The 25,195-nt window shown below is 45.4% G+C and overlaps 1 protein-coding gene across 1 annotated transcript in view; it reads left to right on the forward strand.

Moving 5' to 3' along the window:
* The window catches only part of MCUB (mitochondrial calcium uniporter dominant negative subunit beta), a 43,743-nt gene that overhangs the window by 12,059 nt on the left and 6,489 nt on the right, over nucleotides 1-25,195 (forward strand). The window contains exons 2-3 of the mRNA XM_064148482.1: nucleotides 24,017-24,086; nucleotides 24,463-24,630. Coding sequence (XP_064004552.1) covers nucleotides 24,017-24,086; nucleotides 24,463-24,630 — 238 coding nt within the window. The remainder of the gene's footprint in view (nucleotides 1-24,016; nucleotides 24,087-24,462; nucleotides 24,631-25,195) is intronic.

A 25,195-nucleotide genomic window follows, 5' to 3' on the forward strand; every position in this document is an offset into this window, starting at 1 on the left:
GATCCACTGGACAATTTGCTGGGTCAGAGGTTAGTGCATGCTCCTATGGCACAGGTTAATCTTATCTGCCTACATGCAAGAGGAAAACCCATGGATTTCCATGACAGAGATGTGAAATGCTCTGCATACACAAGCACCACAAAGTTTTGGGAGTGGCTGTCATAAAAAACAGTCGACCAGCAGCTATTCCTAGATCTGGAGCTGACAGAGGAGCCACCTTCTCTGCTGTTTTGTTTAATTTGTAGCCAAATTCAAAATTGGGATGGCAGGTCACGTGTTGTGTTTAAATTAGGGGGTTGCTGGTTCAAAGTGACTCCCTTGCTGCTGGTAGGAGTTCATAGAATCAGAGAATGGTTTCACACAGGATCACAGGATCTTAGGGATTGGGAGGGACCTTTGGAGACCGTTGAGCCCCAACCTCCCTGCCAGAGTAGGACCATAATCTAGCACAGGTCACACAGGAATGCATACAGATGGTTCTTGAAAGTCTCCAGAGGAGGAGACTCCACAATGTCTCTGGGGAGCCTGTTCAGTTGGAAAAGACCTTTAAACTCATTGAGTCCAACCATTACCTAACTCTACTAAGGCTGCTGATAAACCATGTCCCTTAGCACCACTTCTCTGCCTCTTTTGAACATCTCCAGGGATGAGGATTCAACCTTCTCCCTGGGGAGCCTGTTGCAGTCCCAAGAACACTTTCAGTGAGGAAGTTTCTTCTAATGTCCAACCTGAACCTTCCCTCATGCAACTTGAGGCCATTTTCTGGTGTGTGTCATTTTAAATGACAAAAAAACATTCCCCAGAGGTATCTCTCTTGGAGTTACTGACACCACATGTGGTGTTGGCTCATTGGCTCTAATTCCTGCTGCAGGAGCCTTGGTGCTCTTTCACTTGAGTGGTCACTGTCAGGCTCAGCCCAAAGCCCGCAAAGTGTGAAGATTGTGCTGCTGCTGTGCTGATTTCTCAGCCAGTATTGGGCTGTGATGTGTTTCTTAGTGTTCTCAAAGGGTCCACATCAGGGAGAAGCTGCAGTTGGAGGAACTTGTTTTGTTTGTCTTCCTGCTTCCATGCTTTGTCTCTGTGTTTCCCCTTGATGAAAGCAGAAAAACCCAGTGTTTGAGCTCTGGAAAATGTGGTTGAACCCTAACAACAAACACATAGAGGGAGGGCAATGTTGAACAGCAATGCTTGTTTAAAGGCAATGGGTGAAAGCACAAAGTTGATGAACTCTTGCTTTTAGCCTGAACTCTCAATACTTGGTGGGCAGTTTGGCAGTTTGTTTGCATGTTACTGGTTCGTTGTAGCATTCACTGCTTAGTGTAACATGCACTGTGGCATTTATATCCCCTCATCAGTGCAAAACTATTCTCTTTAAGTTGTTGTTTAATAGTGTTAATTAACGACTCTGTTTAAATGAGAGTAGTCTGTGTGTTGCTTCGGAGACTTCAGCTGCTCTGGCAGATGGTATTTAACTGAACTTCAATCATCTTCTTCTGAGAGTGAAAGAAAGATATGGGGGAAACAACCTACAGAGATTCATCAGTCTCTTTATACTCTGTGTAAACAGAAAACAAGTGAGGAAGGAGGGTTTTCAGTGCATGTATTAATCTGTATCAAATCCTTGCTTTTGGAACTGGCACACTGAAAAAGCATATTGCAGTAAAATATGGTGTTGTCAAAGAGATTGTGGCTCTATTTTCCCTTGTGCTTTCTTCCAGGGCGATATGTTGCCAACAAGATGTGAGTCTCTATTGCTCACTTGTTGTTGCTCAGGTAGTCTTTCTCATTTGCTGTTCCTCACTTTAACCAACTATCACTGAAAAAAAAAATATCAGGCACTAGTTTGACCTCCAGTGTGATGGTTTGGGTGTTCCCTGCCCCCCCTCACTTTAGAAATCACCCAAACCAGACTCAGACAGCTCTGGAAATATGAATGAAGCTTATATGTACAGCTGGCACAATATACAAGCAGATATTTACAGTGTATACAGTTATAGACAGAAATATACAAAGTAAAAAGGTAATACAGAAACACAGCAGCCCTCCCAGAAACCTGAGTCCCCAGGAGGGGCTCCCAACCATCTCTTCACCTTCCCCCTACCCCTCTCAACCTTACCCCAGTCCCAAGGAAGAATGGAGGTTCAGGCAGAGGTTAGGAAGCAAAGTGGGTTAGCCCAAAAGGGAGGGTGAGGTTAGAGAGATGCAGCTCAGCCAGCAGCCCCAGCGAGAGTGATGCCGAGTGTCTTATCTAATGTTTTTATTTCTTGTTCCTATACATCTCAGCAAGCCTATGAGGGAAGTAGACATCAGCATTGTTTTCCTTTTACAGCCTGTAATCTAGTTCTTCTCACCAGAACATTCTAGCCTGCTTCAAACTAGCACATTCAGGAAAACTCAGTAATTACTGAATCCTAAAGGTGTTTGTTATAAGCTCCTGCAGCTTCTCCAAGCTGCAGTTTACTGAAGAAGATGCAATTTTTCTAACGTGAGAAAGATTTCCCAGAAACCTTTTCCTGTGTATTTGTAGGGATCTCAGCTCAACTCCTGCTGTCTTTCTTCCCCACAACAAGGCAACAGACAGTCTGGGAGCGTGACTGATCCCATTTTCTCCATTCTACTAAGGAGGATGGAGAGCCCTGGGTGTCTGCATCTCATATTGCAGATGGTCTCAGATGCCGATTGGGCTCTGTGGGCATGATTATGCTTTTCCCTGCAGCTCTTTCTGAGTGGGCTGTTATATCCAGAAAAGATGTCCATATGGAGAGACTAGCTGGGATCCTGGAACCAGAAAGCCCTTCTGTAATGTGCAGTGTGCATCTAGCATGCACCTTCTCAGCGGGTCGGGAAGAGAGCAGTGGTGCCAGGACTTGTTTCAGGCTCATGCTTCAGGATGCAGCTTTCTATCTCATGCTTCAGGATGCAGCTTCCTATTTGAGTATCACAGATAACACAAAACAAAAAATTAGTTTAACCAAAGTAAGTTCTAGGGTAGAGAAACTGTAGAGATACTTTTCACTCTGTATTCCTGGCAATGAATGTGTTCTGTGTCTGTTTCAGTCACTTGGCAGCATCCAGGTCCTTGAATATTTCTTTTGTGCATGTATAATTTGTTGCCCTTTTTTTTTTTTTGGTGATTTTTTTTTTTGTTTGTTTGGAGGTTTTATGTTGACTTTTAGTTGTGGTTAGGTGTTTGTTTTTTTTCCCTTTGGAGGTTTTGTTTGGTTTTGAATGTTTTAAATTCTCAGAAACATCAGGCACTTGTTTTCTAAACAGAATGTTGTAGTTCGGTGTACTTGCCTCCACTGGGATTTGAACCTTTGAGATGGATTTGAACCTTTGAGATGGGTTTGAATAGTGGCTTGTTTTTTTCCCAAGCTTGTCCATAGTTAAGAGGATAACATATTTTATGAGAGTCTTTAGTCTTACTGAAATTCTTGTCCTGTAAACAAGCAAGTATAGAAGATAGAAGGATTTGGAGCCTGTACATGCCTGTGAGTAGCTAATGGATATGCTTTGCTGTCTAGGATTGGACCTCTTTTTAACTTCTTTTTTTCTACTTGGTCAGCATTACTGACCTAAGTTAAAGATTAACTTGGCTGAATGTGAAGTGTCTTATTTCAGAAAGGTTATGTGTTTCTGCTCCAAAATCATGTTCCAAACAAAGGAAGTCTAATTGCTGCCGTGATAATGTTTCAGGTATTTTCTGTCAGAGTATTTTTTTGGTTTCTAAGACTGAAAATACTTTTGACTTCAGTGTTTGACCTCTCCTACATAATAAAGGAGCCACTTAACTTATGCTTCCATGATTTTAGACAAAGCAGCCTGAGCAGGCATTGTTTTGCTAGTAGAATGCTTGAATTAATAAAGGTGTACCAGTTGGAGCCCTGCTTGTGTTGATATAGCTTCAGCAGCAGCAGGAATTCTACCTTTAGGAAACCTGTAACACATGGGAAATTTTCCAGCCAGAGTCCTAGAGTCCTTGGTGAAAGCCAAGAAATTTGTGTTAATCCTAGTTTAAGATGTTTTGAGGAAAAAACAGTCAGTGTCATTATTTACCTGTATGGTATATGTGAGTAGTTCTGTACTGATGAGAGGCTTTGTTGGTATAACGATACTACAAATCTCTTCCATGGGCACTTTGACAAACAGAAGGCAATATTTATACCCACAGTTTAACAGCAGTTATTAGTCAGCTATTTTCTGTTTGCTTTCAAAGTTCTAAGCTTAAAGTGTTTAGATTAGCATGCTATTATAATACCAATATACTTAGACATTTAATTCAGGGTAGAGTATTTAAGATAATAAGAAACGTGAAGGAATGTAAGGAGTGATGCTCTGATAAACATACAGTCAAGTCTCAATACCTAGCTTTGTCACTAGATTTTGCTGTTGGTTGATCATTTTCACTATTACAGATGATAGTTTTGGTAATTAACAGAGAAGAATTGTGGATTTCTTCTTATTAGGCTCTTCAGAGCCAGTATTGGGACTCCCACAGATAACAAAGACGTAGGATATGTGTTTCCTGATAATAGCTGTATCAGTGAGTTCTTTTTGATGTTGGCAATGCTTTAGCAGGGCTAATGTGACAACATCTGAAAAATACATAACTTGCATCTTTAAGATCTTAATTATAGTGAAGCAAGAGCTAAATGCTGTGTTGAGCCAGCTGGACAGTACTGGCTTGTATCTAGTGATGCTGTGAATCAAGGTGAACAGCTTGTCAAGCATAACATGTCAAACTGCCTTTTTCTTTGCTGAAGCAGAAGTGAAGCATGCTGGCAGGTACTTAGTGGAAGCCAGAGGTGCTGTATGTCAAGGGATTGAGATGCTGCCAGCCAGTTAATTGATGATATCTTACCTATAAGCGAGGCAGTGACACTGTTTTTGTTCTGTAGCTCAGTGGGAGTCAGGAGCTGGGACCTGACGTCTCAACACACTGGGACACCAGCCCTGTGCCAGCCTGGTCTTCTACATTAGCCATAGCACACCTTTGTGCACCAGCACAACAGCATGGGATGTTGGTCTTTGTTTTGCAGAAAGAACAGAGGCCAAACTGGAAGCTGCTTTTTCTTGCCCACTGCTAAATGTAATGATCTGTTTTGTTGCTGGTAATGCTGAAGTAAGTGTAGCTCATGCCAATAAATGCTTGCAGAGTGAGTTCTGTGCTCCCAATGGAATACAGAGGTGAAACAGCTGGTGTAATGATGAGATCTGCTTGCTATGTATCTGAAGTTATATTTGGGAGTGCTGTCCTGGTGTTACTCTTCTAATAGTGCTGGTGACAGTTGAGTTGGAGTTACAGAAATAAATTATGGTCTAAATTCTCATTAAAAAAAACATTTCTTCTGTGCAGATGTCCTGACTTTTGCTACAAATCAGAGTTACAAGGAAAAGCTGTTTTGTTCTGTCTTTGCAATGGCACCTAAAAGACATAAAAAGAAGTTGCAATGTTGCTGATACCCACAGGTGTGTCCAGAGCTACACTTCAGATTGGCCCTTTGTCTTTGATGCCTCTGTAACATTTTAATCAACATGAATGTACTTGTTTTTCTTATCAAATAGACTTACAGGTGGGACCCACTAACTCCAGCTTGTGAATATCTGAGGTTGTGTGCCTGTTCTTTTCTGTGAGCTGCTTCAGTGATCCCCTTCCAGCTTTGGAAGGCATAGGAAATGTCCTGTAAATATGAGGAGGAATTTTTTCTCTGTGTGGGTGATAGGACACTGGAACAGGCTGCTCAGGGGAGCAGTGGAGTGTCCTTCTCTGGAGATATTCAGAACCCACCTGGACACGTTCCTGTGTGATCTGGTATAGGTGATTCTGCTCTGGCAGGGGGGTTGGACTGGATGAGCTTTTGAGGTCCCTTCCAGCCCCTGACATTCTATGATTTGGATGCTGACAGGAGGAGCAGAGCTATAGGATTCAGCTGACTGTCTTTCTCCTAGGGATGTCTGTACATGCTGGATACTGCAAGTAGAATTTTAATGGTCTCAAGACATAAGGAAAGAGGAAAAGAAGAGGGAGAAGTGTTAGTTTTAACACAAGCCACCCCCTCCTTCAGACTCCTCAGGGAAGTAAATGCCTTAGTGCTGGTGTGGAGCTGTGAGCACTGACTTTCTGCCTGGAACAGATAGTGACAAGGATTTTTGCATCCTCAGAAGGGTGCAATACATTTGGGCTACTCTGCTTGCTGCTGACCTTTCCCTGTAGCTAGTGGGGCCTGGAATTCGCTGATGGGTTTTTCCATGTCTTCCCTTCCCCACCCTAGTCAATACCAAGCCAGAAAACAGTTGATTCACAGCTGTAAAATGCCATCCCCTCTGTCCCCTCCAAATAATGTTAGAGACTAAGAGTCATTTTCTCCCTCTGCTAATAGCTGAGGGAAGACCAAGCTTTTCTAATTGGTGAAGCAACAAGTGATCATAAAGCAACAAGTGCAGAAAAACATTCAAATGATTCCTTATCTGAGCAGATAAGAAGAGTGACTGAAGTTCATTTCATATTAAATGCTGTTGTAATCTATGAGTAGGATGCTTTCACCTCCTGAAGGAAGGATATGCTTACATTGCTAAACATGATACTCCATCAGCCTCAGACTACAGGAGAAGATGAAAACAGGATGCTGGAGTGAAGTTAAGGAGAAGCAAACTGAGAGATATGTTTACCAGAAGCAAACTGCTCCTAGGGACTCCTTTTTCTCCGACCATCAGCATAATAAGGTAGTAAACCATGCAGAGATCGTAGCGCTCTGGAGAAATGGCTGCAACAGGTTCTGCTTCTTGAGCAAGCACAATCAATGTCTGGTTCCTTTTTGAAAAAGAAACCAGAAAATATCAAGTTTTTGTTGAGAGTGACTGGAAAGCAAAATTTCTGCTTGAGCTGTGGAGCCTGTGTGGCACAGCTTAAGGGAGTGTTCTGCCTCTGAGTTTACTTTGGGAGTATAAAGATGGGTACTGGCTGTAATAGGGTGACTCTTAAAGTGGACATGGATTTAGTAGGTTGGTGGGATTGGATTTTGCTGTTCATCAGCTGCAAGTTCAGTATCTGATCTTAGAATTGTGAAATGGTGTGGGTAGTTTCAATGCCTCTACCGTGGGTAGGGACACCTCACACTAGACCGGCTTGCACAAGACCCCATCCAGCCTGGCTTTGAAGACTTTTGGGGTTGGAGCCTCCACAATTTATCTGGGCAAACTGTTCCAGTGCCTTTACCACCCTGGTGGGAAAAAAACTTCTCTTCCTTTAGCCTGCTGTTTTTAAAGGAAGGAGATTTCAAGCCTGTGGTCCTGACAGTGGATGACCTGCTTGGTGGATGTGGGGAGGCCTGTGGATGTGGTCTATCTGGACTTCAGCAAGGCCTTTGACACTGTCCCCCACAGCAAACTGCTGGCTAAGCTGTCAGCCCACGGCTTGGATGGCAACACTCTGTGCTGGGTTAGGAACTGGCTGGAGGGCTGGACCCAGAGAGTGGTGGTGAATGGTGCCACATCCAGCTGGCAGCCAGTCACTAGTGGTGTCCCTCAGGGATCAGTGCTGGGCCCTATCCTCTTTAACATCTTCATAGATGATCTGCATGAGGGCATGGAGTCAGTCATCAGCAAGTTTGCAGATGACACCAAGCTGGGGGTAGATGTGACTGGGTTGGAGGGCAGAAAGGCTCTGCAGTGGGACCTTGACCACCTGGACAGATGGGCAGAGTCCAATGGGATGGGGTTCAATAGCTCGAAGTGCAGGGTGCTGCACTTTGGCCACAACAACCCCATGCAGAGATACAGGCTGGGGTTGGAGTGGCTGGAGAGCAGCCAGACAGAGAGGGATCTGGGGGTGCTGATTGATACCCGCCTGAACATGAGCCAGCAGTGTGCCCAGGTGGCCAAGAGAGCCAGTGGCATCCTGGCCTGCATCAGGAATGGTGTGGTCAGCAGGAGCAGGGAGGTCATTCTGCCCCTGCACTCTGCACTGGTTAGACCACACCTTGAGTACTGTGTTCAGTTCTGGGCCCCCCAGTTTAGGAGGGACATTGAGATGCTTGAGCGTGTCCAGAGAAGGGCGACGAGGCTGGTGAGAGGCCTCGAGCACAGCCCTACGAGGAGAGGCTGAGGGAGCTGGGGTTGGTTAGCCTGGAGAAGAGGAGGCTCAGGGGAGACCTTATTGCTGTCTACAACTACCTGAAGGGTGGTTGTGGCCAGGAGGAGGTTGCTCTCTTCTCTCAGGTGGCCAGCACCAGAACAAGAGGACACAGCCTCAGGCTGCGCCAGGGGAGATTTAGGCTTGAGGTGAGGAGAAAGTTCTTCACTGAGAGAGTCATTGGACACCGGAATGGGCTGCCCGGGGAGGTGGTGGAGTCGACATCCCTGGGGCTGTTCAAGGCAGGATTGGATGTGGCACCTGGTGCCATGGTCTGGCCTTGAGCTCTGTGGTAAAGGGTTGGACTTGATGATCTGTGAGGTCTCTTCCAAACTTGGTGATACTGTGATACTGTGACAGTAATTTGTGCTAGTGTTGTATCAGTGAGTGGAGTGATTACACAAGGCCTATCTTCTTACTATAAATTGCCATTGCAGGCATGGTCTAGAGTTTGATGACTTGATTTCATGCTTTCCTCCTCCACAGCCCCATTGGTTGTCACTCTGTTTTCTCCCTTTGGACTGAAATTCTTTATGCTCCTACAGAGGTCCAGATTCCATGTGACATGGAAGAGGAAGAGCAGCAACAGCAGCATGGCAGTGCCTCCTGTGTTTTAACACAGCTGCCAACATCACCATGCATCTGCTGCTGCTGAAGATAGAGACCATGCTTATGTGTACCTTAGGTTTTCGTCATGCAGAATTGAAGGTGAAGTTCCATAGTGGTCAGTATGTGTTTTTTCCAGGCCTTACTATTGCACTGATGCTGAAAAGTTTGATAGAAGAACTATACAATCCTCTTCTGTCCCAGTGAAATCCGGTGGTATAGATGCTGAGGCAGAATCTGAAAGGTATTGGAGGAGCAACATAAAAGTGACAGGCTTTAGAGAGGATTGGCATAAGACTTATTTTGTAAGTTTTGTTACAGTAAGGTAAACCAGCAATAGAACAAGGGGACACAGTCTCAAGTTGTGGCAGTGGAGGCATAGGCTGGGTGTTAGGAGGAAGTTCTTGCCAGAGAGACTGATTGGCATTGGGATGGGCTGCCCAGGGAAGTGGTGGAGTCACCATCCCTGGAGGTGTTCAGGAAAAGCCTGGCTGAGGCACTTAGTGCCATGGTCTAGTTGACTGGCTAGGGCTGGATGCTAGGTTGGACTGGATGATCTTGCAGGTCTCTTCCAACCTGATTGATTCTGTGTTTCTATGATATTCCATTTTACTAGGCACTGTCTCAGTGCTAGTCAGAAGATTGCTAGACAAAAGGAAAAGAGCAAATATAAAGCCTTCATCATGCTCCTCTCTTCTGGGAGGAAACCACAGAATTTTGGCACTCCTGAAAAAATGTTTTAGTGATGAGGATACTTTCCCACCACTAGAGTGGTGGGAAAGATCAGTGCAATGTTGTGTTACCTGTGCGTGAGGAATTCTTTCAGGGGACAAGAGAATATTAGTGCTGCTATGCCAGTACCTGAAATACTACATTAGGCTTCAGTGCTCCTATTCTCATAAATGTATTGATCACTGAAGGGAACTCAAAAGCAGTGTAAATGGACAGAAGCTGTACAGATTAATTTATGAGGGAAAAAAATGAAGTATTAAATATGCATGACTTTCTGAAGCACTGACTACAGGGGGTCATAAATCTTAACAGGAATGAGAAGTACAAGCACAGCAAAAAAGAAGAGAGCTCTGTGTATAGTCAGGGGTAAGTTGTGAAATGAAAGCTTGGAGTATCCTGTGTGTGACCTCTTGAGAGTGCAGTGATCTGAGCTATTAAATACCTTCCTTTGGGAGAGGACAGGAATTCATTACTTGATGCACATAGACGTACACAAAACAAAAATCTAATAAATATGTAGTAAGAAAAATCCTGGCTCTTTAGGGTATGGAGCCTGGCTTCATCCTGTGGCATTGGCATAGTCCAATGCCATGAGTTTTAACAAGTCAAAGCGTTGGGTTCTGCATTTTGGCCACAACAACCCCATGCAGCACTACAGGCTGGGGACAGAGTGGCTGGAGAGCAGCCAGGCAGAGATGGACCTGGGGATATTGCTTGACAGCTGAACATGAGCCAGCAGTGTGCCCAGGTGGCCCAGAAGGCCAACAGCATCCTGCCCTGTATCAGGAACAGTGTGGCCAGCAGGATCAGGGAGATTATTCTGCCCCTGTACTCGGTGCTGGTTAGGCCACACCTTGAGCACTGTGTCCAGTTCTGGGCCCCTCAATTCAAGAGAGATGCTGAGGTGCTGGAATGTGTCCAGAGAAGGGCACCAAGGCTGGTGAGGGGGCTGGAGCACAGCCCTGTGAGGAGCAGCTGGGGGAGCTGGGATTGTTGAGCCTGGAGAAGAGGAGGCTCAAGGGAGACCTTACTGCTGTTTATAACTACCTGAAAGGAGATTGTAGCTAAGTGGGGGTTGGTCTCTTCTCCCAGGCACCCAATGACAGAACAAGGGGACACAGTCTCAAACTGTGCCAGGGCAGGTTTAGGCTGGAAGTTAGGAAGAAGTTCTTCACAGCAAGAGTGATTGACGTTGGAATGGGCTGCCTGGGGAGGTGGTGGAGTCACCATCTCTGGAGGTGTTTAAAGGAGGCTCGATGAGGCATTTAGTGCCATGGTTTAGTTAATTAGAAAGGTTAGGTAATAGGTTGGACTTGATGATCTCAAAGGTACTTTCCAACCTGTTTAATTCTGTGATTGGTCTGGTGACATTAGCTGTCAGCTTTATTTGCATCTAGCTTGAAGGACACAACAGAATGAGAGTTAACTGTGCTGTCTTCTGGATGTATAAACCTGACAGACTCCTCACTCTCTTCTCATCCTCGAACAGCAGGTTGAGGGCAGGAGAGTGTCACAGTCCTTTTGCATCTCTCAAATGCACAAGACAACATGCTCTAAATTAAACTATTTAATGAGTTTATTAGGAAAGAAAACAAATGAACGTGTCAAGCAAGCTCAGCCTCCTCTCTACTGCCTAATCTAAACGTGAGTTGACTAATCCATCACTTCCTGAGGGTTGTGACTCCTAAATTCTCTAGTCTGTAACTTGTGCACCTGTGAACAAAGGTTACTTTGAAGAGTGTGACAGTGTTCATCCTTCCTCCTCTCACATGGTATGGGTGTCCCTGTGTCACACTGAGAAGCAGGAAAGTTCCTCTGCTGCTGGGTGTGCTTCAAAAGCTTGTTAGGGAAGCTCAGGAAATTGGGCCTGTACCATTTCCACAGATTAGTGGATTCAGAACAAAATGCCAGGCAATTGAAATGCAAGGATGATGGCTGCAGGAAAGAGCAAGCTGCAGGTGGTAACAGCCTCCCCATTGTGCCCTGCCAATGCATTGCTCTCCCTCTGACCTAATGGTGTTGCTCCCAGCATCTGTCAGGTCTTGGCACAGGCTCCAGGTTAGTCAAAATCGGAGCAGAAGCTGAGTGAACATGCACAGAGAGACTTTTTTAGACCTGATAGTCAGGCTGAAGCTAAGAGCAATAACTCCTCTCCCTTTGCCAGGAATCATTCTTAGACCTTTGTGCTTTTCCTTGGAGCTCTCCTTTGAGAATGTACTGGTTACACTTTCTGCTGATTGCAGTCCCTGAAGTGTACAGGCATGATTAAAATCTACCTGCAATGGCTCAAGGTCTGAAGTTGCCATAATCTGCCATGTCCTGCACTTGTTTCTTCTGCTTGTTGCAGCTATTCACTGTGGTTAGCTCCATAAGTGAAGGCTGTGAAATCAGATCTCCTAAAACCAAGTTGCACAGTGTCTTTCATATGTTATCATTCCTTCCTGGTCATCCCTAAGGGATCTGCCCATTTATAGTTGAGTTAGGGGAATGCTGAGTGAGCTAGACTGTTGTCTGGACCATGGTGGCCAACTGCACCAGTCCCTGGTTTCAGTGTTTTTCCTATGCCCTCAAAATACAAGTAAAAGAGAAAAAAAACCCAGTCTTTTGATTGAAGAACAGATAACTAGATAAAAATAAGTGCTGCTTAAAGAAGTAGGATTTAGCCATCAGAGATTTTCAATTTTGAAGTTGTAGATGGATAGTTTAAAATGTAGTGTTTGGCTTGATACGGTGTTGTGGGGAGAGAAAATTGCAACCAGGATGTAAGGGTTTCTTCTGCTGAGTGCTAGAAGAGGGAGGCCCACAGTACCCTTTTATATATGATGCAGAGATGATACTTTAATAGACAGGCTTGGTTCTTTACTCCACCACAAGCTTTACTTTTGGCAAGTGCACCCATTTCTGGAGCCCCCATTACAAGAAGGATGTGGACATGCTGGAGCATGTCCAGAGAAGGGCCACTGGGATGATCAGAGGGCTGCAGCAGCTCTCCTATGAGGACAGACTGAGAGAGTTGGGGCTGTTCAGTGTGGAGAAGAGGAGGCTCTCAGGTATCTCCAGTATCTGAAAGGGGCCTACAAAAAAGCTGGGGAGGGACTTTTTAAGCTATCAGGGAGTGACAGGACCAGGGGGAATGTAGCAAAGCTGGAGGTGGGTAGGTTCAGGCTGGATGTGAGGAGGAAGTTCTTCAGCATGAGAGTGGTGAGAGCCTGGAATGGGTTGTCCAGGGAGGTGGTTGAGGCCCCATCCCTGGAGATGTTTAAGGCCAGGCTGGATGAGGCTGTGGGCAGACTGATCTAGGGTAGGGTGTCCCTGGGCATGGCAGGGGGGTTGGAGCTAGATGATCCTTGTGGTCCCTTCTAACCCTGACTGATTCTGTGATTCTGAGTCACTGAAAACAAAGTATTTTTTCTATTTGGCTAAAGAAGCAATTGCACTTCCCTGCCTGCAGCAGTTATTTGAGAATCAGAGACAGAGATGCTTAATAATAGTATGAAGAAAAAGATATAATCACATTAAGTGCTCTAAAAGATAAGAACGTTTGCTGCCTCCAACCTTTCCTTCTTTTCCAAAACATTTTTTTTCAGCCAGGTCTTTTGGCAGGCTTGCTGCTTTGTTGTTGAGCTGCCAGTGCTGACAGCTGTTATCTTCTGGGTTGAGGTGCTCTTTTACTATCTGTGCCTGAACACCCAGCAGCTGAAAACCAAGCACTGGGAAGCATTAAGATGCCAAGTGTTCATTCTGTTTCATGTTTAGGATGCCAGCTGTGATTACCACGTAGAGTCAAGCTGTTGAAGCAGAGGCATCCTTCAGACAACGTGAAGCAGGGAGCTGCAAAGCACTGTCTTAGGGCATTCTCTTTTTTTGGTGTAATGGTTTGGGGGTTACCCCGCCCCCCCACACTTTTGTATTTGCCCCAGCTAACTCAGACGGACCCTGGGAATATAGATGAAGCAATTTATTTACAGCTAGCAGAATTTACAAGCAGCTATTTACAATATATACAGTTATATACAATTATATACAGAAATATACAAAGGATAAACAATACAAAAGCACAACTCCCCTCCCAGAAACCTGAGTCCCCAGGAGGGGCTCTCAAACCACCCCAACACCTCCCCCCGGCCCTCTCAACCTTACCCCAGTTCTCAGGAAGAAGAGAGGTGCAGCCAAGAGGTTAGGGAGCAAGGTTAGTAGGAGCAGGGTTAATGAGATGTGACCAGGTCTAAGGCAAAAGCAAGAGTGAGAAACAAAATGGAGAAAAAGTCTTTCTTCTTCCCAGAGTTCTCAGCGTGACTGTGAGAGAAGTAGACACAATTGTTTTTCATTTCACTGCCTGTTATCTAGTTCTTCTACCAAAACATTCCAGCTTGCTTCAAACTAGCACAATCCACCCCTTGTCTACTTCGCTCAGAGTATCGCTGAGAATTATCCAATCTAATCTAAACCAATATTTACACTAAAACAATATATACAAGCTCAGTTCACACTTCAATCAGATGTAGGTGATTCAAAAGCTCAGAACAGGGACTCCTAGGTGATGTTGGGTTCGTGCTCACGTACTGTAGATTCTATTGTAGATTCTCTCAGTGTTGGGCGCCGATGTTACCTAGAACAGAAAAACTCCTAACAGCTTAAATTTAAACTCTCTCAGCTAAGGTTAAATTTCTCTGTGGAATACACTGGATTTCACCATTCTCCTGCATTACCCAGTATGTATGACCAGGACCCTCAGCAGAAACCACCCCTCGGACAGGTTTCCCTTCGCCCGAAGGTGAAAATACCCAAACAGTTTTCCCTAACAGATTCTTCTCATGTACAACAGGAACTTTATCACCGTCTACTGTTTGGACCAAATCTGATTGTGCAGGTCCTGCTCTGTTTACTGAACCTCTACTATTTACCAACCAGGTAGCTTGTGCTAAATGTTTGTCCCAGTTTTTCAGAGTTCCACCCCCCATGGCTTTTAGGGTGGTTTTCAGCAAACCGTTGTAGCGCTCAATCTTCCCTGAAGCTGGTGCATAGTAGGGTATGTGATAGATCCATTCAATACCATGCTCTTTGGCCCAGTTTTTCACAAGATTGTTCTTGAAATGAGTACCATTGTCTGACTCAATTCTCTCTGGAGTTCCATGTCTCCACAAGATTTGTCTCTCCAAACCAACAATGGTGTTACGTGCAGTAGCATGTGGAACTGGATAGGTTTCCAACCATCCAGTGCTGGCTTCTACCATCGTCAGCACATACTGCTTGCCAGAACGAGATCGAGGTAAAGTGATGTAGTCAATCTGCCAGGCTTCACCATACTTGTACTTTGACCATCTCTCACCATACCATAAGGGCTTGACTCGCTTAGCCTGCTTAATAGCAGCACAAATGTCACAGTCATAGATGACTTGGGTGATAGCGTCCATGGACAAGTCAATTGACCTATCACGAGCCCATCGGTATGTTCCATCTCTGCCTTGGTGTCCAGATGAGTCATGGGCCCACCGAGCTAAGAACAGCTCACCTCGGTGTTTCCAATCAAGGTCAATGTCAAGTGCAGAGTTGGTATCAACTTGAGCAATCTTAGCAGCTTGGTCTGCCTTCTGGTTATGTTGATGTTCCTCAGTGGCTCTGCTCTTGGGCATGTGTGCATCTACGTGCCGCACCTTCACTGGAGTTCTCTCCAGCCGTGCATCAATGTCCTGCCATAGATCAGCACACCAAATAGGCTTTCCTTTCCTCTGCCAACCATTCTTCTTCCAGTCCTTTAGCCAACCCCATAGAGCATTGGCTACCATCCACGAGTCGGTGTAGAGGTAAAGGATAGGCCAATTCTCACGTTCAGCCACATCAAGAGCAAGTTGAACAGCTTTTACCTCAGCGAACTGACTGGATTCTCCTTCTCCATCTTTCGTTTCGGTAACTCTCCTGGTTGGACTCCAAACTGCTGACTTCCATATTCGCTTGTTCCCAACAAGACGACAGGAACCATCTGTGAACAAAGCATAGTTCTTTTCCTCATCAGAGAGATCACCATAGGGAGGAGCTTCCTCAGCACGAGTTATTTTCTCCTCCGGAGGTTTGGAACAGTCTGTGCCTTCCGGCCAGTTGGTGATCACCTCCACCAGACCAGGTCGGTCAAGATTACCCATTCGTGCTCGTTGGGTTATCAAAGCCATCCATTTAGACCAGGTTGCATCTGTGGCATGATGTGGTGATGAACCTTTGCCCTTGAACATCCAGTTAAGAACTGGCAGTCTAGGAGCTAAAAGCAATTGTGACTCAGTTCCAATCACTTCAGAAGCTGCTTTCACTCCCTCATAGGCTGCTAGAATCTCTTTCTCAGTTGCAGTGTAATTTGCCTCTGAACTTCTGTAACAACGTCCCCAGAAACCAAGTGGACGACCACGTGTCTCATTTGGAGCTCTCTGCCAAAGACTCCAAGTTGGACCATTGTCACTGGCAGCTGTGTACAGAATGTTCTTAATGTCCGGACCAGATCTCACAGGACCCAAGCCCACTGCATGGACTACTTCTCGCTTGATTTGATCAAAGGCTGCTTGTTGTTCAGGTCCCCACTCGAAATTGTTTCTCTTACGAGTCACATCATGCAGAGGTTTGACAATCTGACTGAAACCAGGAATGTGTAGTCTCCAAAATCCCACCACACCAAGAAAAGAAAGTGTGTCCTTCTTACTGGTGGGAACAGCCATGGTAGAGACTTTGTTGATCACATCCTGAGGAATGTAACGGCGACCATCCTGCCACCGCACTCCCAGAAACTGAATTTCTTTGGCAGGTCCTTTGACCTTGTCTCTCTTAATGGCAAAACCTGCTTGCAACAGAATGTCAATGATTTTGTTACCTTTCTCGAAGACTTCCTCAGCAGTTTGGCCCCACACAATGATGTCGTCGATGTACTGGATGTGCTCTGGAGCTTTACCTTTCTCCAGTGCATTGTGAATGACTGAGTGACAGATGGTTGAGCTGTGTTTCCACCCCTGAGGCAAACGATTGAACTGGTACTGGATTCCTCTCCAGGTGAATGCAAACTGAGGCCTGCACTCCTTTGCTATGGGAATAGAGAAGAAAGCATTAGCAATGTCTATGGTTGCATACCATTTAGCCTCCTTCGATTCCAGCTCGTACTGGAGTTCCAGCATGTCCGGCACAGCTGCACTCATGGGTGGCGTCACCTCGTTGAGGGCACGAAAGTCAACTGTGAGTCTCCAGTCGCCCGTAGGTTTGCGCACAGGCCAGATGGGACTGTTGAAAGGTGAATGAGCTTTCTCAATGACAGCCTGACTCTCCAATTGACGAATCAGCTGATGAATGGGCAACAAAGAGTCACGGTTAGTTCTGTACTGCCTATGATGAACAGTTTGAGTTGCAATTGGCACTTCCAGGTCCTCTATGTCATGATGTCCCACAACTGCAGATTCATCAGAAAGTTCAGGTCTAATGGACAATTTCAATTTATCATCCTCAATCTCTACAGATGCTATTCCAAAAGCCCATTTGTGACCCTTAGCATCTTTGAAACAACCTTGTCTCAAAAAGTCAATTCCCAAAATGCAAGGCGCATCAGGACCAGTTACAATAGTATGTGTCTTCCACTCTTTACCAGTTAAACTGATCTCAGCCTGTATCTTAGTTAACTCTTGAGATCCACCTGTGATTCCAAAGATAGAAATGGACTCTGTCCCCTTACAATTAGATGGCAATAAAGTACACTGAGCACCTGTGTCAACTAAAGCCCTGTATTTCCGAACTCTTGAACTGCCAGGCCACCTAATGAATACATTCCAATAGATTCGGTTCTCTCCACTATCCCTTTCCTCCTCCTGGCTGGAGGCAGGGCACCCCTAATGCTGAACATGGCATGTGGGGTGTACACAATGATTAGTGTTGTTGTGAGAGGAACTGCAACTGTTGGAACAATTGCAGTTGCTCTCGGGAGCTGAAGAAGTGACAGCTACTTTTCGGGCATTGCTGCCTCTGTTTCTGCCACTCTGCAGATCCCTGACTCTCTTTGAAAGAGCTGAAGTAGGTTTACCATCCCATTTGTTCATGTTCTCACCATATGTGTCACGCAGAAGTATCCACAGTGACGCACGTGATTGCTGCTGTCTGGGTGGAATTTGTCTCCTCCTGGGCTGGAATTGCCTTGCAGGAGGTGGGCGTCTGTTCCTGACTGCAGAAACATGCACCCATTCAGATGATGCAGGAATGGTATCCTTTACCAGATTGGAAATTGAGGTTGTAAGGTCCTCCTTCAGTTCTTTCATGCTCTCCTTGATGCCATCTCTAATCTCTGTACCTAGAGTTTTTATGGCAGAGACTAGACCAGAATGTGACAAGCTGTCCTCTATCTGCCTGAGCTGGTCAGTGAATTCACCAACAGTGAAAGATCTTCCATTATCACTCCTTGCTAGAAACTTACTGGCCAAGATGTTAGCATAGGATGAAGGAGCAAGCTTAATCAGCTTCTTCATGAGACCTGTTCCCAAAGGAATATCGTCAGGCTCATGAGTGCCATGATCTCCATAAAGCACTTCCTTCACAGCAAACTCCTTCAGAAGCTTAATTCCCTGCTCAACGGTGTTCCACTTCTTGGCAGCCCATGGCAAATCATCTCGGGAAGGATATCTCATAGCCACAGCCAACAGGAGGCGTGTCCACAAGCTAACCCTACCAAGAGGACTTGCTAGGTGTTTGTCCACTCCACTCTCCTTAGTGAGTGGTCCCAGCTGCTTGGCAGACTTGTCTCCTACCTGCAGAGCATTAGCACCAATGCCACGGCATCTCACTAGCCAGCTTAGGATTGGCTCACCTGATTCCCTTGTGTATTCCTTTCTAACTTCCCTGACCTCTCTGAGTGGATCCTTGGAGCCTTGGATGTCATCTTCCTCCTCTTCCTCCTGTTGTTCTGGTGGTGCCGGGCCTAACACAATCTTCCTCATAGCATTCCTAAACTCATGGGAACCATCCTCTCTCCTGGCAGCTAACCTCACAGCGCTCCTCTCACTTGAGTATTGTTGTCTCAGCACATCTACAAGGTCTCGTAGACTAACTGCCTCCTCTTCCTCCTCTTGCTGCTGATCACCAGAGGTCCCCTGTCTTACATCCTCCTGTGAACCACTCTTTGTCTTAGCTTTTGCCTTAGCAGGTGCCAGAAGGGCCTGAGCAGCAACAGACTTGGATGTGTCTGCTGGAGGATTTGAATCTTTAGGAGTCTGACTTGGAGGGTTTGAATCCTTAGGGGTCTGACCTGGAGCATTTGAATTATTGGAGGTCTGACTTGGAGCATTTGTATCCTTAGGGGTCTGACCTGGAGCTTGTGAGTTCAAATCTGCCTTGCTTTTAACAGGAGGATTTTGGTTCTGGTCTGCTGGCTGGGGGTTCGAATTGGCTGAGCTGGTGTCATTAGGATTTGGACTGACTGGGCTAGCATTACTAGCATTAGTATTAGCATTAGTGGGATTGTTTGCCTGTCCTCCTGGGATGCCTGCCAACCTTGACTTGTTTTCATTTTTGCAAGGAACATTCTGATTTTGGGTACCTGCCTGCCCTCCTGAGGCTCCTGCTAAACTCTGTGGCTTGTTTTGGTTATCCTTATCATTGTTTACGTTAGTGGCGGGAACATTGGCTGTGTTCCCAGCACTTGGAGAAGGAGGGGCAGAGGCTGGCAAGGGGGAAGCCGATGACTGTGTTCCCTTGTTTTGCTGTGAAAGAGACTGCTTCTGAGACACAGAATTTTTCCTAGCTCTTACAGAACCTGGTTTTGAATTTTTCACCAATAATGCCAAAATTAATATGAATATTAAAATCATGAGGCAAATATTAAAAACTGTGAGAAGAAAAACAGTTTTACACGAGCATGTACCTATGCAAACAGTTGGAATTCCTGTCTTAGGCTGAATAACTCTCATTAGAGCCATATTTAAAGCAGAATTTCCATTGATTGTCACATTATTGACCAGAGCTCCTGTAATGTCCTTGGTAATATTCTCAGAGATATTAAAACCAGCATAACCAAGAATAAAATCACCCCAGCTCCAGAACATATCTGAAACCTTAGCTTTAGCCTTATTATAAGCCAGATCAATGAAATAAGCAACAATTTGACCTTTTAACCAACTAAATGCCAAGAAAACAAAACCAGACCAGAGCAATGCACCAACCAAATACAATAGCTGCTTGATTAGCTTCATCTTAATTCCCAGAGCTAATTTCCACTCACTGAAATATCTAGCCCCACGTTGGGAAAGCCAATTAAAAATGTAATGGTTTGGGGGTTACCCCGCCCCCCCACACTTTTGTATTTGCCCCAGCTAACTCAGACGGACCCTGGGAATATAGATGAAGCAATTTATTTACAGCTAGCAGAATTTACAAGCAGCTATTTACAATATATACAGTTATATACAATTATATACAGAAATATACAAAGGATAAACAATACAAAAGCACAACTCCCCTCCCAGAAACCTGAGTCCCCAGGAGGGGCTCTCAAACCACCCCAACACCTCCCCCCGGCCCTCTCAACCTTACCCCAGTTCTCAGGAAGAAGAGAGGTGCAGCCAAGAGGTTAGGGAGCAAGGTTAGTAGGAGCAGGGTTAATGAGATGTGACCAGGTCTAAGGCAAAAGCAAGAGTGAGAAACAAAATGGAGAAAAAGTCTTTCTTCTTCCCAGAGTTCTCAGCGTGACTGTGAGAGAAGTAGACACAATTGTTTTTCATTTCACTGCCTGTTATCTAGTTCTTCTACCAAAACATTCCAGCTTGCTTCAAACTAGCACATTTGGCTGGTGTCAGTCAGCTCCAGCTACAAGCTGGGACTGCTCTGTTAGAGCAGCTTCTTCTTGGACATCTGCTATAGTGAGACAAGAGCATGACATTGTTTCTGCAATAGGAGGTTAACAGTAATGTAAACTGAAGCTCACAGTTTGGTACAAAGAAGCAGCCTCCCATGGAAACACAGGAATCCTTCAGCCCTGTAAAAAATGTTTGCTGTTGTTAATAGTTCAGTTTTCAGAAAGCTTTTATTGATAGAATCTTAGAATGGTTTGGATTGGAAGGGACCTTAAATATCATCTACTTCCGACTGGCTAGGGCTAGGTGCTAGGTTGGACTGGATGATCTTGGAGGTCTCTTCCAACCTGCTTGATTCTATGATCCCACCTCCTGTTCTGATAATGAAATAGGCTGGGAAGAACAGCAACTTTGAGACGACTTTATGGAAACAAGATGAAGATGTGAGGTTTCCAATACTATAGAACCTTAGAGTCAAACGAGACTTTAGGTCTGCTTCTCTTTGTAGGAAGAGAAGAAATAGTTTCAGTGGAACAGTAAGACACAATTCCTGCTGTTCCTCCTAACAATGCACCTGGCATGCATAAGTGTCATGGTGTTGGGCCTGCTTTTATGCTTGCTTGGAAGTCTGCCTGCTTTGAATAGCAAGGATTATCTGTGACTGCTCTGTGCTTCAGAGTAGTCCCCAGAAGACACTTCAGACAGCTGTCAGCTGTGTTTATCCTTCTCCTCAGCACTTCTTGGTGTTGCTTCTTTGCAGTGGGTGAGTCACTGACTATCCTGCTTTTGGGTAGAGGAGGGCGAGGCTCAGTTTCAGCCTGCTTTAACTGTCAGTGTTTGCAGCATCATTTTTATGGCTCGTAAAAGCAGTACAGATGTAAATCCAGACACTTTCTTAGATATCCAGACATCTGCATTCTCAGCTGCCCAGTGGACTCAGATGACAACAGACTCTTAGAGCAAGTCCAGAGGAGGGCCACAAAGATGCTCAGAAGGGTGAAGCACCTCTGCTATGAGGACAGGCCACAAGAATTGGGGCTTTTCAGCCTGGAGAAGAGGAGGCTTTGAGGAGACCTTATAGTAGCCTTCCACTATCTGAAGTGGGCCTACAGGAACCAGCAACAGAACAAGGGGACACAGTCTCAAGTTGTGACAGGGCAGGTCTAGGCTGGATGTGAAGAGGAAGTTCTTGTCAGAGAGAGTGATTGGCATTGGAATGGGCTGCCCAGGGAGGTGGTGGAGTCACCATCCCTGGAGGTGTTCAAGGAAAGCCTGGCTGAGGCACTTAGTGCCATGGTCTAGTTGACTGGCTAGGGCTGGGTGCTAGGACTGGATGATCTTGGAGGTCTCTTCCAACCTGGTTGATTCTATCACTCTAAGGGACAGGACAAGAGGAACTAGGCTGTAGTTATGCCAAGGGGGATTCAGGTTGGATACTAGGAAAATTTTCTGTAATGAAAGAGTCAGGCATTGGAACAGGCTGCCAGAGAGACTGAGGAGTCACCATCCCTGAAGATATTTAACAGACATCTGGATGTGGTGCTAGGGGACATGGTTTAGTGGTAGTGGCTTAGCAGTGGTAGTGGAATTGTGAGCTTTAGGCAAGTGGTTGGACTTGATGACCTCAAAGGTCTCTTCCAGCCTCAGCAGTTCTAAGGTTCTATGATTCTAACACACCTGCAGTTGAACCTACTGCTTTGCTGGAGGAGACCTTTTGGTTATTTTTTCACCTCTGATTTGTGCTGAGAAAGGGGTTAAAAATACTGTGGATTTCTAATAAGCTGCAGGGTTGTAATGTAAGCATTGCAGTGCAGCTCTTCTAGTGCCCTGTGGAGCAGCTGGGAGGAAGTATTCATGGCATGGTCCATACTGAGACAGGAAAGTTGTGTCTCAGGAAAATAAAGAAAATCTGTCATCTTTGTTTTTTCTCTGTAGAAGAGATAAATATGTCCTGAATGCTGCCAAATGTCAGAAGTATCTCTTCCCTGGCTGAAACTGGTACCAGGCAGAGCGGTCTTACAGCAGAATGAGGGATGTGTCTGGTGCAGGGGCTTTAAGTTGGGCTTCTAGAAGATGTTGCTAAATCTGAGCAATGTGCTTTGAAGCTGCACTTTGTATTGAGGATGCTGCTGAATGATCATCTGCCTTGTTTCTAGGACCAATGGACAAAAAATGGAAATCAGTTCAGTGTAAGCAGAGACCAATTACTGAGAAGTTAAGGAGAGGGGAGATGTTTCTGTAGCTCAGATGGGTGCTGATAAGAAGATTGTAGGTGATTGTCAGGACTCATGTCTTCTTTTCCTGCTGATGTGGGATTGCTTAGAAAACCAGCTTGGAAGTTTAACAGCAGGTATTCCCAAAATGGCTTTGGTGACTCATTTTAAAAAGGGAGGTCTGTATACTTACTGTAAACTTGATCTGAATACTGATTCATTTTTGGTAATCTGGTTAGGCAAGAGCTGTAAACTCGGCAGGCTGTGCTAGCACCTGCTTTGTTTGATTCTTTCCCCTTGGGTTTTAAACCTTTTCTTAAGTTGCAGATCGTTACTCCAATTTAATTAATCAAATTAATAGCCTGGCTTGTTTGCCCTGGAGAATCAGATGGGAGCCATCATCATTTAAATGCAGAGAACTTCTATGTGTATTTATTAGAGGCAGAAAAACTTATAGATCAGTATGGACAACATAAATGGCTGTTTATATATACACACACATGTATGAATGTGCCCATACTCCACAATGGCCGACATGATGAGCTTCAACAAGCCCAAATACCACATCTTGCACTTGGGTCACAACAACCCCAAGCAATGCTACAGGCTTGGGGAAGTGTCTGACAGAAAGGGACCTGAGGGCTCTAATCAACAAGCAGCTGAATGTGAGCCAGCAGTGTGCCCAGGTGGCAAAGAAAGCCAATGGCATCCTGGCTTGTTTCAGAAATGCTGTGTCCAGCAGGAGTAGGGAGGGGACTGTCCCCTTGTACTCTGCTCTGGTGAGGCCACACCTTTAGTATTGTGTTCAGGTTTAGGCACGTCACTACAAGAAGGATGTGGAGGTGCTGGAGCAAGTGCAGAGGAGGGCAACAAAGCTGTGGAAAGGGTCTGGAGAATAAATCTGATGAGGATTCCACTTCCCTCAACTATCATATTTCAAACCCCAGGCCTTGGGGCCTTGGTCCAGCCCACACACAGTTTTTGTAACCAGCTTGTTCAGGGTTGTGATTTCCTTTCCATCTTCTGTCTGCTACCCTTGGCTGTGTGGGAGTCGCTGCAAAAAAAACGTTACTCTCCTTGTGCACAGGGACTTGTTACAGGGAGTAGAGGACGTTTGGGTGGCAGTCCTTGTATCTTCCACAGTGTGCCTGGAATGCTTTACCTACAGACTTTCCCAGAGTGTAGGGGATGCTTACTGGACCTGAGTGTGCCTCCTTCACTGTGCTACCAGAGGCTTGCCATGCTGTTAGCTGCAGCATCTTCCCCTCTTCCCCTGAGTTATTGAAATCATTCTAGGCAAAATCTTTAACTATGGGCAAGACCTTAGTATCTTTGGAAATGTTTGTGCTTTCTGTAAGAATGGTTCTGCCCTTGACCTAGAAATTGTGAAGCAAGGGGTTCTCTTCAGATGGACACCTCCGCTGTGACATCACACAGAAGCAGATCACTTTGGCAGGCTGCATGCTGCCTTTGAACAGGTCAGTCTTGCATCCTAAGCTCGCTGAAGCAAGCTCCCTGTGTTTGTGCTACAGGTGTTGCGGTGGAGGTATGGTGAAGCTTGGAGGGGCTGGACACCTTACAGCACGCTGGTGCCATCTGATGGTAAGCTTTCTCAGCAGGTTTTCCCCCTTCCCATCACTGCCAAGCTTTTATTTGTTTTGTGGGAGTGGGGTGAAGTGACATTACTTGCATGTTATACATCTGTATCTACATACCTCCCAGAAATAGAATCATAGACTTGTTTTGGTTGGAAGAGACCTGCAAAATCATCAAGTCCAACCACCATGGCCATTAAACCACTTCCTCAAGTGCCATGTCCACACATTCACTGTATTCATCAAAGACATGTAGAATGTTTTATTTGGCTTTCTTCATTCATCCTCTGATTTTAAAATAGCTTTTAAATTAAATGACAATTTAGGAGATGACATTTTCACTTTGTTTTCTTCTCTTTTTCCCACCCCCCTACCAAAACCAGTAACCATTAATTACAGACATGGTCTTCCTGTGATAACTCTCATGCTGCCCACAAGAAGGGAACGTTGTCAGTTCACTGTTAAGCCAGCACTGACCACTGTAGCAGCATTCCTGCAGGATGTGCAGAGAGAAGATAAAGGAATTGAGAGGGTGGAAGTCTTTACAACAGGTACCTGACATCTCTGTCCTACCTCAGAATGAATACATGCCTTTTCAGAGGAGCTCTCCTGAACCACGAGCTCAGAACTCTGTTAGGTTTAGCATTGTTGTTGTTGGGGAAATTATTGAATGTTTCTAGGGTTTAAATGGTGTTTCAAATGTAGTGTCTAAGCCTGCTTGGAAAGGCTGACTAAAAAAAGCAGAAATGGATATAGAATCATAGCATCAATCAGGTTGGAAGAGACCTCCAAGATCATCCAGGCCAACCTAGCACCCAGCCCTATCCAGGCAACTAGACCATGGCACTAAGTGCCTCAGCCAGGATTTTCTTGAACACTTCCAGGGACAGTGACTCCACCACCTCCCTGGGCAGCCCATTCCAATGCCAATCACTCTCTCTGCCAACAACTTCCTCCTAACATCCAGCCTAGACCTGCCCTGTCACAACTTGAGACTGTGTCCCCTTGTTCTGTTGCTGGTTGTCTGGGAGAAGAGACCAACCCCCACCTGGCTACAACCTCCCTTCAGGTAGTTGTAGACAGCAATGAGGTCCCCCCTGAGCCTCCTCTTCTCCA

The sequence above is a fragment of the Pogoniulus pusillus genome, chromosome 9 (genome assembly GCF_015220805.1).
Source record: "Pogoniulus pusillus isolate bPogPus1 chromosome 9, bPogPus1.pri, whole genome shotgun sequence".
In the NCBI taxonomy this organism is placed as follows: Eukaryota; Metazoa; Chordata; class Aves; order Piciformes; family Lybiidae; genus Pogoniulus; species Pogoniulus pusillus.